The sequence below is a fragment of the Nanorana parkeri genome, unplaced genomic scaffold, assembly GCF_000935625.1.
Source record: "Nanorana parkeri isolate BGI_ZX_2015 unplaced genomic scaffold, ASM93562v1 scaffold1018, whole genome shotgun sequence".
In the NCBI taxonomy this organism is placed as follows: Eukaryota; Metazoa; Chordata; class Amphibia; order Anura; family Dicroglossidae; genus Nanorana; species Nanorana parkeri.
Window position 1 is genome coordinate 528,348 of NW_017307286.1, and position 14,347 is coordinate 542,694.

At 40.3% G+C, this 14,347-nt stretch overlaps 1 protein-coding gene across 3 annotated transcripts in view; it reads right to left on the bottom strand.

The window, feature by feature from the left end:
- The window catches only part of ZDHHC14 (zinc finger DHHC-type containing 14), a 68,376-nt gene that overhangs the window by 23,598 nt on the left and 30,431 nt on the right, over positions 1–14,347 (bottom strand). For all 3 annotated transcript variants that reach the window (XM_018567202.1, XM_018567201.1, XM_018567200.1), the window contains exons 4-8: positions 7,683–7,820; positions 5,034–5,082; positions 4,424–4,526; positions 1,557–1,666; positions 79–181 (exon numbers count right to left, since the gene is read on the bottom strand). In XM_018567202.1, coding sequence (XP_018422704.1) covers positions 79–181; positions 1,557–1,666; positions 4,424–4,526; positions 5,034–5,082; positions 7,683–7,820 — 503 coding nt within the window. The remainder of the gene's footprint in view (positions 1–78; positions 182–1,556; positions 1,667–4,423; positions 4,527–5,033; positions 5,083–7,682; positions 7,821–14,347) is intronic.

Genomic DNA, 14,347 nt, shown 5'->3' on the forward strand with positions numbered 1-14,347 from the left:
GTCATAGAAAGACCATATTATTAGTTTTAGTATCATCCTGTCATAGAACTACATAGAACATAAAAGAGGCAGTCTTACCATACTGCTCTGTGACTGAGTAGAACCATACATAGTCAATCCATTGGATGGTGCGACTGACTGTGCCATATCAGCTTGTATAATTCCTCTGCGATCAATTAAGCTTGTAAGGAAAAAAAGAAAAAAAAATGCATTACGATTTTTGCTAGTAAATCAATGTAAAGTGCATTTCCACTTTTGCAGTCAAATTTGGGAAAAGCCCTCTATATGATTGTAATGTTTTGTTGCAGCAGGCAACATGGCTGATTCAAGGTTTTCCTCAGAACCTTTACAGCAGGGGTAGCAAACCTCCGGCCCTCCAGCTGTGGTGAAACTACAAATCCCATGATGCATCTCTTCGGGAGTCATGTCTGTGGCTGTGAGAATCTTGCAATGCCTCTTGGGATTTGTAGTTCCACCACAGCTGGAGGGCCGGCGGTTTGCTACCCCTGCTTTACAGTGATCTGTTCTGAAAGACTGAGGACTGAAATTTGAGGATTGTTTCACTAATTAACATACAATGGAGAAGCCCCTCACCCCTCAAAGCCCTTTCTAACATTACAAAAGAAAGAAGCAAGTAGAAATGTTAACACTTACGAAGTCAAGAAACCCTAACCCAAGTAAAAGCAATTTAAACTACAAGAAGCATGTTTTTACCTTCTGTTCGTGTACATGGGCTTGTTCACACCATGTCCATTGAACTGTGTTTTCCTGTACTCTACTGCACACGTATGGTATGAACAGGGCACACAGAAAACAGTTTTGTTCTATGTGCCCTTATCACACCCTATACGTACGTTTGTGTGCAGAAAAACGCAGCTTAACGAACATGGGGTAAACAAGCCCTAAGGATATCTGCCGCCATTTAAAATCAGAATGATCTGTCTCACTTCTAAGTTGAGCAGAGCCTTGGCCCTCCTATTTAAAACATATTTAGTCTTTATAAGAATTGCGCTGCTCAATGCACATTTGCACAATCAGGAACATACACCACACCAATAATAGCTCTTGACATGTCTGATGTAGTCTGCATTGCTGACTAAATGAATGTTAACCAACCACATAATCTCCAATAACTGAAATTAAATGTACAGTATGTTACATAATAAGCAGCTATGGTCAGATATGAGGTGCGTGTGCAATCACCAAAAGTTTCTAACTGGTCCACGGTTGTTTATCACTTTTCAGAGGAGGGCAGTCATGTGTCTTTACTGCTCTTTTTGGGCTATCCTTCCCCTCCAGCCCCACTACACCAGACACTTCCATTACTCTTTATGCATTGAGGCAAAATCCTCACAGCTGATGTACATTTTGAGACTGGTAACCAATTTCCCCTGCATAATATAGCACTAGACCAGGCACACATACTCTGAGGTATATAGCTGTGCACTGCAAGATCAGCCTAACTCTGCACATCAACTTTTTCGAATACTGCAACAAGCTGAATTTTCTGACGTCCCATCATTCAAATACAGAAAGCCAGCCATTCCAATTCTTACCTTGGATTTATTGGTCCACAAAGCGCAGTACAGCAGTTTGTGAAAATATTGCCATTGCTATATGGATTATAGTTTTCCTTTCCTCTTTTACTTGACCAGGAACCTTTAATCTGTAACAAAGTACAAACATGAGGACTCCAAACATTAACAGGAGAATTGATGTGTGCATTAAGAAAGCTACTTCCTTATATTTAGGCAGCTTGATTGATGTTTATTGATTTATACAATCTGCTTTGTAAGAATTCAATTATTAAAGGAATCCTGTACTCAGAATCTGGAGGTTGCGCTTGTTGACCTCTCCTTCTAAAAATGCTAGTTGGCTGGCTGTGAAGCTACTCGACTTCTATTATTTCCAAGGCAATGACCTGGAACAAGTGTGCAAATCAGAAACTCTGGCTTCAACCTGTCCCATTAATCTGCATGCTTGTTCCAGGTCATTGTTCAAAAATTACTGAAACTGGTGACAGCCAGACACCTTGTATTCGTACAAGAGCTCAGCAATGGTGGCCCCCATATTTCCAGTAATCGTCAATTTTTACAGAAAAGAAAACAATAGATTAGAAAATAATTTTCAGATAAATTAATATTGATTGAATTCTGCAAATGGCAATACATACACATCCAGCTAAATTGTTTTTGGCAATTCCTAATGTGGCCATCAAGGACATTGTGGAGTTTAGCCCAAAATGAACTAATGCTTGATCCTATGTTCCCACAAGTTGAAGGAGAAGTACTGGGAGAATAAAATATACTCTTCCCAATACTTAAGAGTCAGAGTGGGACACTGAAGGCTCTGTTGACCAAGAACTGAGCATTCATGAACCGCTGATCACTCAGCTCACAGTCTTCTTCCTGCAGAGAGCAGTGACTGTTCATCTCCGCCCCCCCGCAGGGATTCCCCCACCCCCTCCTCCTCTAGTGCTCATTGGAGTGACAGACGGGGCAGGGGGTGGGCACAGCTGGCTCTAACTGTATAGAGGCAGAGCCAGCCTTTAATCAGGCAGCGGAGTGGATTCCGACAATATTGTCAGGATCTTTCCCAGCTGCATCGTAGCACTGAGCTATCAGCAAATAGTGGGCAATAGCCCGCTAGATGTGGACTTTGGGTCACTGGAGTACATTAGTAAATGTATTAATTTGAGTCAAATAATGACAAGCCAAAAAAAAATTAAAGTAAAAAAAGTTTGCCTTTAGTTTTCTTTTATACTGTGATGGTTAACAGGAATACCAGTTGCCTAGCAGCATTTGTAAGGCTGGTAGGCTAGATTCTGTTAATACACCATCTTTTAAGCATTGCATGTTGTATCATTGGCTAAACTAACTTGAGATCACTTAAGAAGTAAAAACTATCAAACTGTATAACAAATTGTGCTTTTTGTTCTCTGGAAGACATCAACACATGTGGGGATTAATATTGCAGCAGGTTAAGAAGGTACTGTTCATTTTTAACTCAAATCTGTCTTAAAAAAACAGATCAATAACAGACTGGTCTGCCAAATGCCCTACCTGGTTCATGATTCTCCTGCACAGTAAAAAAAAAGAAGCAGTACCAGCTATATGTTCATAGCAAAATTGGTATATGCAACTAATGCAAGATAAGGACTATGGGAATGTTATACAAACAAAATTGGATCATAGTATAGAAGAATGACAAGTCAGGATCAATTTTTTTAAAATTAAATATTAACATCTATATGCAAGTTTTTTCCCCCCATAAACAAACTGATTTTTACACCACATTAAAGTTAATTTCCACCTTTGTAAGTGATTAGCATTGATTGTGGTAATGAAGAGCTGCAGTGGTGAAGTATAAGGCCCCGTTCACATTGAGCGATTTATCGCGCGGTAATTCCCGCGATATCGCGGCTATTTACCACGCGATATCGCTCTTCAATGCATCTCAATGGGGCAAAGGGTCCTGCTGTCGCAGGTCGTGTGTCGCTACAGCAGGACCCTTTTTGGAGCGGATTTTGCCGCGATTCTCGCTTGCTCAATGCAAGCATTTGCGCGATATCGCGCAACAAATCGCGCAAAATGCAAATCGCGCGATTTGCGAATCGCGCAATGTGAACGGGGCCTAAAATGTGCAAATTTTCATGACTCACATTGCAGGCTTCCCTCTTCCCTTTTTTTAAATGAACCTTATATTAGGCCTGAAGCCTAAAAATTCTAAATTTTCTACACAGGAAAATAAGTCAGACACCAGGGTCGGATGGGAATTTGGCTTTAAAATGCTCTCCCCCTCCCTGTTAATCATTGTAACATGATCGGTAAACAGCAGCTCTGCCTTTACAGACAATACACTGTCTAGGGAGGGAAGGGGGGCTGCCACTCTGAATACTAATGAGTGGGAGAGGTGAGAAAGAGCTTGCAAAACACAGGCAGACATTTTTACATGGGGATATGAAGAGGAAAGATAACACCACCCCGCCCCCCCCCCAAATAAAAACGAAGTTTGTGTGTTCGCATACAGCAGCTGCATATGCCTGTTTCATGTACACTCGGTGTACATTGCTGGCATGTTTATTTCTGTAAATACCGCTGCAAAGGTGGAAATGGGCTTTAAGTCACACATGTAACCTTGTTTGGTTATTTGGCAATTATTCACAGCACAGGTTTATAATATAGGTTGATGCAAATCTGTCAAATTGTTATATAACAGAGGAACAAATTAGCACAAATACATGAAGGACAGATGTTACATTTTGACTTTTTTGCCAAGTTAAGAACAAAAACTACCATCCAGAAAACTAGCATCCTTCTCACATTTTGTATAGCACATAAGACATTTGTTGTATATGCATATCACAAAATATCAGAAATTGTTGCTCTTCCCTATTGCCAAGCTATATTGGAAATGGACTTACATCTTCATTAGTAGTTTGATTAGAGCTGATCAAGTATGTATGGAAACCAGACAGGCCAACAATCGACCAAACTGAGAAGAAGCAAACCACCGCTTCCAAAACAGTAAAACCAGAGTCAAGGAATACAATCTTAAAACGACAATCTTTAATTAGCACAATATTTAAATCGATAGTTATAGATCTTTTGAAACAAAAACAAACACAAACTTACAGATAAAGGAAACTGACCTTTTTAGTGTATGCACTAAACCTTTTAGCATTCAAATTTCAGAAGGTAGTTCACAGGCTAATTTTTTTTTTTTTTAACCTCTGCCAATTCTAGATGTACATTTGATGTGGACTTTGTGCATTTTTTTTAAGCAGAGCCAAATAAAGAAATATTGAATTCAAATATTGAATATTGCCAATTTGCAATCCTCATAGTAAACAGAATCCCCTCCGCATGCTACTTTTGCACAGTTCATGGTCATGGCACAACTGGAGTCTAAAACCAAGAAATGTATTTCCCCCCACAACATTACCAAGGTATATCAATAAACCAAACTATAAAGTGCATGGCCATAGACACTATTTTATGACTTTGTACAGCAAACCGGGTGATAAAGGATATCTTGCAGGACTGTCCTTTAAGGCATTGAGAAATCCCGTTTGTTGAGATCCTTAAACAAAAATAAATAAAATGCAAATCAAAACATTGTTGTACAAAAAATAAAGTGTTGCATTCGTCCCGAAGTAAATCTAGGTTTCTATTTTTTAGGCTTACGACAAAAAAAGTAAAACGTTTCATTTAATCATGTAAATTAGGGCTGCGGAAATTAACGATTAATCCCTCGACTAATTGTTAATTTTTTTGAGCGATCAAAACTATTTTGATCGATCAAAGTTCTTTTGATCCGTACTCACCTCTCCGCCGGCTTCTGGGTCTTCCGTCGGAGATCTGGTGACGTCACGGACATCGATGTCACCAGGCAATAGCTAGTTTGCTATAGGCTATTGCAAAGTGAAATAGCCAATAGGAATCGTTATAATTAAATCGAAATTAATCTTGCTGGCTCATACAGATATACAGTGGGGCAAAAAAGTATTTAGTCAGCCACCAATTGTGCAAGTTCTCCCACTTAAAAAGATGAGAGGCCTGTAATTGGCATCAGAGGTAGACCTCAACTATGGAGAGACAAAATGAGAAAACAAATCCAGACAAAATCACATTGGCTGATTTGGAACTAATTTATTTGCAAATTATGGTGGAAAATAAGTATTTGGTCACCTACAAACAAGCAAGAGTTCTGGCTCTCACAGACCTGTACCTTCTTCTTTAAGAGGCTTATAGCAAGTATGCCCACTGCATTCAGAGTTGCTTAACTTCATTTTGCTACTAATCCCAATTTGTAATCTTATTTTAAAGCTGATTTCCAAGCCTCCCTCACCACCCCTGCAGCATCTACCACGAAGAATTTTAGGTGCACACAGCTCCTCTTGAGAAATGTTTTAATCCCCTGTGACATTATCATATGCCTGCGAGAGGAGAAATGGGACCCGCAGTGTATTTTGCATCATATGCTTTTTACATGGTAGACCCTGCAGAACTACACAACCAGGCATATGGCAGTCTAGGAAGAGGTGGGCAGGTGTGTGGGCACTAACAGGGAGCAGAGAATTCCCATTTCATCAGTCTGATGTAATGGCTGGTAACGGCTCATTGAGCTGAGCGAGACACAAACAAACAATGACAGGGAAGGAGAAAAATTGCCCTCATCTAGATGCAGAAGGAGAGGCATGGGTGTTGGTGTTGGTAATGCTGAACAAATTTTACTTTGTGTCTGCTGCCAGAAAGACAGGGCAGCTGTGTGGACAGTGACAGGGAAGCAGAAAACTTCCTTGTCATCATTCTCATGTAGCACATTAAGCTGGAAAAAGTGCAGGCTCTCTTTCCACTACAGGTGACAGTGCCGCTGCCTCAAAAACTGGTAATGGGTTGGCTGGTGGGCAATACTGAGTGAAAATACAAGCAAAAGGATACCCAGCAGCAGCCTGGATATCATCATGACATCACCTCTGTAGATTGAGAGACTACAGAGACGAGCAATAAAAGATACTGGAAATGACAGGAAAAGGCTCCAATTCTTATTGTCACACTGTCAGGAGTAAGGAATTCCTATGGAGCCCTATGGAATTGTTTGGATGGTGAGTGCTGACAATCTGTGAGGGGACAAACAGGACCGTATTAAATGTATTTCACTGTGTTATTATGATTGTTTTTTTTTTTAGTGCTTTAATACAATAATAAAAATGTTGAAATAGTAGATAACCTAGTAAAAATTAACTAGGAATGCTCATACACTTTAGATTACTTGCTCAATGCTCTTCCATAGTCTTCTCAAAGTTTGTAGCACAGTGTCAGATGTACTCCCAGAACAGGTGAGCAGCACCTGATGGTGCGAATCCATCCTGAAAACGGCAGAACATGGTCCCTCCTTGCTTCAGATGGCAACACTTGGTGTGCCATTTGTTGTTAGGGCAGGAAGCACAAAAAAAAAAAACCAGGCATGATCCACCTAAAGAACTGCGACTGCCTAGTGTCTGCCAAAAGTGAGATGGAGATGCAAAGGGTGACATGAAAGGAGCATAAGCGCAAGGGGTTAAAGGCAATTGGGGACAGTATTTAACAAAAACTGTTTCAGATTCTTAAACAGTGAAGGGTGTCTTGGCTTGCCTGGAGTGCGACCCCCAAGTACTTTCCTTGATTTCTAGCACATTATCTCTCTATATAGTAAATGGCATCAGTAGGATTCTTTGAAAACTGATAACATTTTTGTGCAAGTACGGTAATACACAGGAAGATCAAAGAACGTTGAACAGCATAATAAATGCACAGAGCATACCGCTTGCTGAGAACAAAACATAACAAATCAAGAGCAATAACACTGCTTTGAGCAGGAAGACTATAAATGTATAAAACAGTTCAAAACACTAAAAGAAAGAAAAAAAAAGACACCATATCCAATTTCAATGCCAGAGGCTTCACATTCATTTGGAAAATGTTGCAAATGTACTGTCTAGATAACAAAAACCTAAATGAAGTGAAAAATGGAAGAATTTTTAATGTGTTTTTTTTTTTTAATAAGAAATGTTTCTTTAAAGTATATGTTTAATAAAGGCTAAATTCACATGCCAATAACCACAGCCCACTGGGATCAATCTAGTACAAGGCCAATGACAGAAAGCACAAAACAAACATGGATCGCCTGAACATACTTACGAAGAATGACGTGTGTTATTACGAATGCAAATATAAACACTGTCAGAAAGGACAGGGATAAAATGAACATGTAAAAAAATCTGTAGTTTCTTTTCCCCACGCAGTTTCCCACCCAAGGACAGTGGTGATCAAAGCGCTCTGAAATGAGAAGCAAAACAAAAAATATATAATGGCAGAGAATTCATTTTTTTTTTGTTGCATATATGAATAAACATGCATGAATGCCAGTGTGGTAATGACTATTGCTATTCCTAATAGGCATTTGGTATAGGATGTGGAAAAAGTAAAAAAAAATCCAGAGCAGCATAACCCTAAAAGTAGAAAGAAAAAAAAAAACATGACCACATCATAGCCAAACTGCCCAAGGATGTACTTAAGGGTTTCAATCTACAAAAGCTTGATAGCAATTTATTCAGGACTGCATAAGGTTGGATAATAAAAACAAGTTTTCCATCACACGCACATCTCCATAAAGATAAATATACTAAAGCATCTTAAATTGTTTATCGTATATAACAGGCCCCATTCACACCTATATATCTTCAAGTGCGATTAGGGATTTCTGTGTCAGGAACTTGCGATTTTCTGCAGCAGGAATCTCTAATCTGCCATTTACAGGCAGCAGCTGTCACCCATTCAAGTTAATGATCTGGTGTCAGCGGCTGCATTTGAATGCCGGCACACCGGTTAGGAATCTATCACTCTCCCTGTACACGCAATCGATGCGTACAGGGAGAGTGATTGATTCCCAACCTTATGTATATCATATACACATTAACTGCAAATTAGTGATTCCTGCTGCAGGTAATTGCAAGTTCCTGACGCAGGAATCCCTATTCGCACCTACAAGATATAGGTGTGAATGTAGCCCAACTGCATAGCGGTTGTTGTAAGCTTCTTATTACTCTATCTCTCATGCCATACCTCTTTAGTATGGTTTAAGCTGAGGTAGACTCCAAAAAACACAAAATCAGAAATGAACATTGCATTCGCAGTTAAGAAAAAAAAAAAAGGGGGGAGGGGGACGAAAGTCAATGGACATTGCTGGACAAGGTCTATTTATGGCTAGATCAGGATACCATCATATGTCTACAGCCAATCAATAGGCACTTCCTGGCCCACAGATTTCAGGGAAAGAAAGAATCACAATCACTGTTTGTATGAAACAAGGCAGCATCTAAGAGCACACTTACGCATGATCAGCAGAAAAATATTTGATTAACTAATAAGTCAACAGAATGAGTTTATATCATCAGATCTTTCGACTGGCATCTTATGGCTATGAGCAGGTTCACAGAGTCTTCTTAAGAACCGAGCACATTTGACAAGTTTATAACTAGAAACTAGTCCTGACAAAAGTCTTGGGTCCAATTCACAAATTTGTAAGCTAGCTTTAAAAAGGAAATTTTTTTTTTTTTTAGCTTAAATATATTATGTACTGTATATATGAACAGGGTTGCAAAAATAGATTTAGAACTCATATGCCAAATCGGACCAAATAGCCCACAAACTATTTCAAGCATACATGGCTTATGTGCTTGGCTTAGAAAAATATGAGACACTAACTTTAGTTACTGCAGGGCTTGACAAATCCCAGGCGCCTAGAAATTGCATCCTGGCACCTGGGCTTTTGTTAGCCCGTTCACTGTCACCTGCTGCCACCTCCTCTGCATCAACTCTAATACCCTGTTCTTTTCCCAGTTGGGAGACGCTGTATCAGCAGAGATCGGACGGGATACAGACCACTGCAGCTGGCGCCAAGCGGGGAGGATAGACCGCTGTAACTCGGCATTCCCCACCCCCCGCCGAATTGTGGTCCTCCATGCCATGGCTGTGCCTAGCTGTTCTCTGCCCCTCCGTAACTGCGCTGTTTTATGCCCCTCCGTGCCCCATTGAGCTCTGCCCCTCCGTGCTGTGCCCCCGCTCATCAGTAGAGAAGCGGACCTGAAGGAGAACGTTCTTCTTCAGGTTCCCTTATCTGCCGACTGATAGGCAGGGGGAGGGTGAAATAGCCAGCCTGCTATTGGCTATTATAATGTGAAATTGCCAAAAACAGGCAGGTTATAGCTCCCAGCCACTGCCTGCTGTGTTTACATTCAGCTGCCTCAGCAGGCAGCTGTCATTTCTCAGCTAAAGCTATTGAAGTGGAAGGGTGACAGTTGGGGTCTAATAGAGAACCTGTCATCTCCAATGTGCGATCAAATAGTTACAGCATGTTGGACTGTGCATTGCAAAAATTCAAAACGCTCCTATTTTCAGTGCACAGCAACAGGACAGAAGGCAAATTGTTGCGCTCTTGTGTTGTGACTCCACTGGGCAAGACTGCAAGTATATGAGCTGCAAAAGAAATGATGCCAAAATTCAATGCGATATAAATGCACAAATGTACACCATGGTCATGAAAATATACTGTATACTACTTTCTTGGCTGTCTGGAGCTCTTTAACCACATTTCGACCTGAGCAACCTTTTAATTTATGCACACATGTTAAAATATAGATTTTTGGCTAGAAAACTGCTTAAAAAACTCCCAATTATATATTTTCTGAAGCCAAATAGAATAAAAAAAGCTTGTCGAATAATAATAAAAAAAAAACTGCTAGTTGCAATTTTTAGGTCACACAATAGTTGCACAAATGTTTATCAAATCAATATTTTTTAGGAAAATGTATTTTAGTGCACACAAACCATATTTAATACCCAGTTCTTTGGCAAAAATATAAACGATGGGGTTGTGTCAGGTAAATAGATGGCAAACACGTCAGTGAAATGGCAAAAAAACTACAGTACCCAAAATTGCCTACAGGCGACACTTTAAAAGCCTTCCCCACTCAACAGCTTACATTTACAGTGAGAAATGGTGCTAAAGTTATTGTCTCAGTCAAGTTTGCAGCAAGATGTAACGTGATGCAATTGTTCTCATATGTAGACACACCCGACACATGTTTGCATTTGAATGAGCATGTAAGTGGCGGGGGAGGACTTTTTAGTGGGGTTTTTTTTTATATGAGACTTGAATTTTTAAAACATTTCTTTTTTACACCTAACTTTATCGCCATCACTTATGTGATAGCACAGAAGCAGTGACAGTTCTTCTTTATGGAGACATCAGGGGTCTATTAGACCCGTAATGTAATCTATGGACCCCACAGAAGATGATGAAGCACCCGTTGTGTTTCACCAGCTTCTTCTCTGGGCTCAGTAGGCAGAGGGGAAAATCAACCACTGGAAGTGTGCGGATCTCCCTCCAGATAAGTTGCACACATCAACTATGAAAGTCCCAGGCTTGCATGGGGGACAGGAGAGCCCAGGATAGTCGGCGGCAGTGGCGAAAGGGGGGTGAGGGAATTGGCACATTTTTTTGCAGCATACAAGTGATTGTATGGCTCTCACTGTATGTGGAAGCCAACAGTTGAAAAAACGATCGAGATCACAGCTGCTGCCCATATCAGGGGTCAGACTGTACGGTTTAAATACATATTGCAGTCCTAAAGTGGTTAAAAGAATAAATGCAAAAAGGAAATGAGTACTGTCTGAAAGTGTGTTTATTCTCTAAATATTCTCTCTTCTACTTATTTAAATTGTAGATGAGTCGTTTAACAGTCACTCAAAATTACCCTTGTAAGATTGACCCTCGTCACCTTATGAACATGAGTCACAAAAGGCTTTTTTTTTTCGCAACCAGAGCTTTTACTTCAAACCAAAACCCATTTAAAGAGAAGTAAAACGAAAAAGTTTTTTGGCTTTACTTTTCTTTTGGGTCACAGGAGTGCTACCCGCTACATGCTGACCACAAAGAGCCGTGCTGCAGCTGGGATTGTCAGAATCCACACAGCTTTGTCGCCTATATTTCATGTGCTTAATATAGATAGTTCTAAACCATGCTACACATGTTTTCATATTAAAGCCCAACTCCAGGCAGCCCTTTTGCACCAAAAAAGAAAAAAGTTTCTGCTTCCACCGCTTGTCCTCTTCCAGGTGGAACACTCCGCATCATTCATGACATTTCCTGAGAGCCAAAGCGGTCATGGACCAGGGGGTGCATCATCAAGTAGCCTAGGCTGGCTTTACAGCATATTGCTCACATACTACAGTACACATGAGCTGCTATTCTATGCAACATTAAAGACCCGTTCACACCAATGCCTTGCTTTAACCTCACGGTTTCCTGCAGTGTGCGTTAATCATGAATGGCCCCTCAGGACCATGTTCAAATTATTTTATTTCTTGCTGAAATAGAAAATGGATTTCAAGTACTTGCTGTAATCGGGAAATCCCAGCTGGAAGAACCAGAACCTCTACCATACCACAGTAAAACAAAGAAATCAATACTGCATTTCTAGATATGTAAGGCATTCAAAGCGCATGCCATGCACCAAATCACATATACTTCCTGCCAACAAAACACCAGCAGGAGATGTAGACTGCACAAGCTTACAGATAGTTTTGTTTTTTTATAGCATATTCAGAAGCAAACACATAAAATTTGTAGCAACAATAAGCAACCCCACTGGGCCTTCAACTATATTTTAGAAAAACCAGAACACTTTTGAAGGGAAAAGCAAATATGTTTTTTCAATTAAAAAAAGGAAAGAAATAATAAAATCATCAAGTGTACTTAAGTGCAACGGTAGCTTAAAGCAGCGGTCTCAAAGTACCGGCCCGCGAGCCTGTACTAAGTGGCCCACAGCCAGCTGACAAGTCGGGCACACGGTCACGGACCGCGTGTCCGACTTGCGGGAGCAGCTACACGGTCTGCATCTCTGACGGATGCAGACCGCAGAGCTGCTCCTGTCAGCTCCGGCCAGAGCTCTGTCAGTTCTGAGCTCCGGCCGAATGATGGATCATTAGTAAGGTCTAGTGCAGACCTTACTAATGATCACCACTAGATCACCAGGGAATGACGAGTTGAGTTGGTTGGGTTATGGTTATGATGCTATTCAAATGGATGGAGCGATATTTACATTTTGTAGGAAGTTCCCAATCAGATCTAACGCTTCCTTTTTTGGGAGGCTGGACTTTCTTGCATTCATTTGGTTTTGTTTGAATGTAGGCTATACCTGTGTTTATTTTCACTGATCACAGTTGCCTCTTACTTGCTTGGTTCATAATATATTGATGTGGCAGTTTGTGATTGCTTATGGTGGGTGTTTAGCCTTTGTACGTGTTTGGCACAAACAAAGCTAGTATCCGACTTGAAATGTCATCATTTTTTAGATTTTATGCTTCACTGCGGCTTTTTTGATAAAATAAAAGTAATTTTTTAAAATTACTTTTTGAAGTCCTAGGTGAGAGATATATCTTTCGCTGAAATGTTTTCTGGCTACATAACTGCTCACAAGCAAAATAATTTTTTTTACATACAGCGATTTAAGAAGTAATGCAATTATGCAGTTATTCATTTTTTACAGAAGTGTTTGAGCGAGATACAGATGCAAAAAACAGTACATGCACTGTATTGTATATGTATTAGCATAACATATGTTGTTTGAGTGTAGTACATTGGTTAATTGAAGATTCACATAAGGTAAACATATATAAACAATTGGCATTGACAACGTGCCATGGGAAAAGAAAACAGATTGATGTTTGAAGCCCCAAATTGGATTTCCACAACCTTGGGAGGTATAGGACTCATCAAGTTACTGCAACGTCAGGGAGGAGCTCAGGATGGGGGGACTGAAAATTGGTTACTGGGGGTACACATGGACAAAGTAAGCAGAGTTGATGGGAGATGGGGGATAAAGGGAGGGGTGGGTTTGGAGGGGGTAGAAGAAGAGAGCTGAGAAGGTAAGAAGGAGGGAAAAGGAGGGGGGAGTACAGGATAAGTGGGGTAGGATGCAGAAATATAGGGTTCAAAACAGCTGAGATTCAAGCATTATAGAAAGTCAAAAGGTTGCAGGTTGGTAGATCATGACTTAGGAATTCTATGTGTTAAGAAATTTAGGCAGTTTATTGCATTAAATGGCAGTCGGTTTTGTGAATAATGTAGATTGGTGCATGCATGATTTGAATTCACCTACTGAGTGGTTAGATGTTTTCCAGGCTTTGGCAATGGTCTGTTTCACAGCTGTAAAGACCTGAGTTAACAAGCAGGTTTTAGTTTTAGTGCCACTGGGTAATTGTTCATTTAAAAGAGCTCTGCAGAAGAACATTTTGAGGCGATGACCTAATAAAAAGGTGGAAATAACAGGGTACATGGCACGTCCACCAGATGTAATAGTATGTACCACTGCCTGAGCAAGGGAATATCCTTTGAACATTCAGGCTTTACAAGTCTACCAGGTACCAGTGCATCAGTTATTAGTACGTCTCCGAGGTGGAGATAATGACTGAGTATTTAGAAGTGGCCAACCAGATGTATTTCCAGTTCCTGTTGGTAATGTTTTACCAGATTCTTTATCAGATATATGGGAGAGGTTCAGAAGTTAGTAGAAATAATAGAAAGGTATAATGACGCAATTATACCTAGAGTATGGGGGTCATTCATACAGGGCAATCTGAGTGGAGAGTCAGTGTGCCACAGGAGGGACATAACATTTTCCATTGCAGATATCGACGGTGATATTTTATGTGATGCCTTTAGGGCTTTGAAAGATCTGACTCCTTGGAGAGATATTAAATTATATTTGCAGCGAAAGATAGCGGAGTACCACCATCAGTAA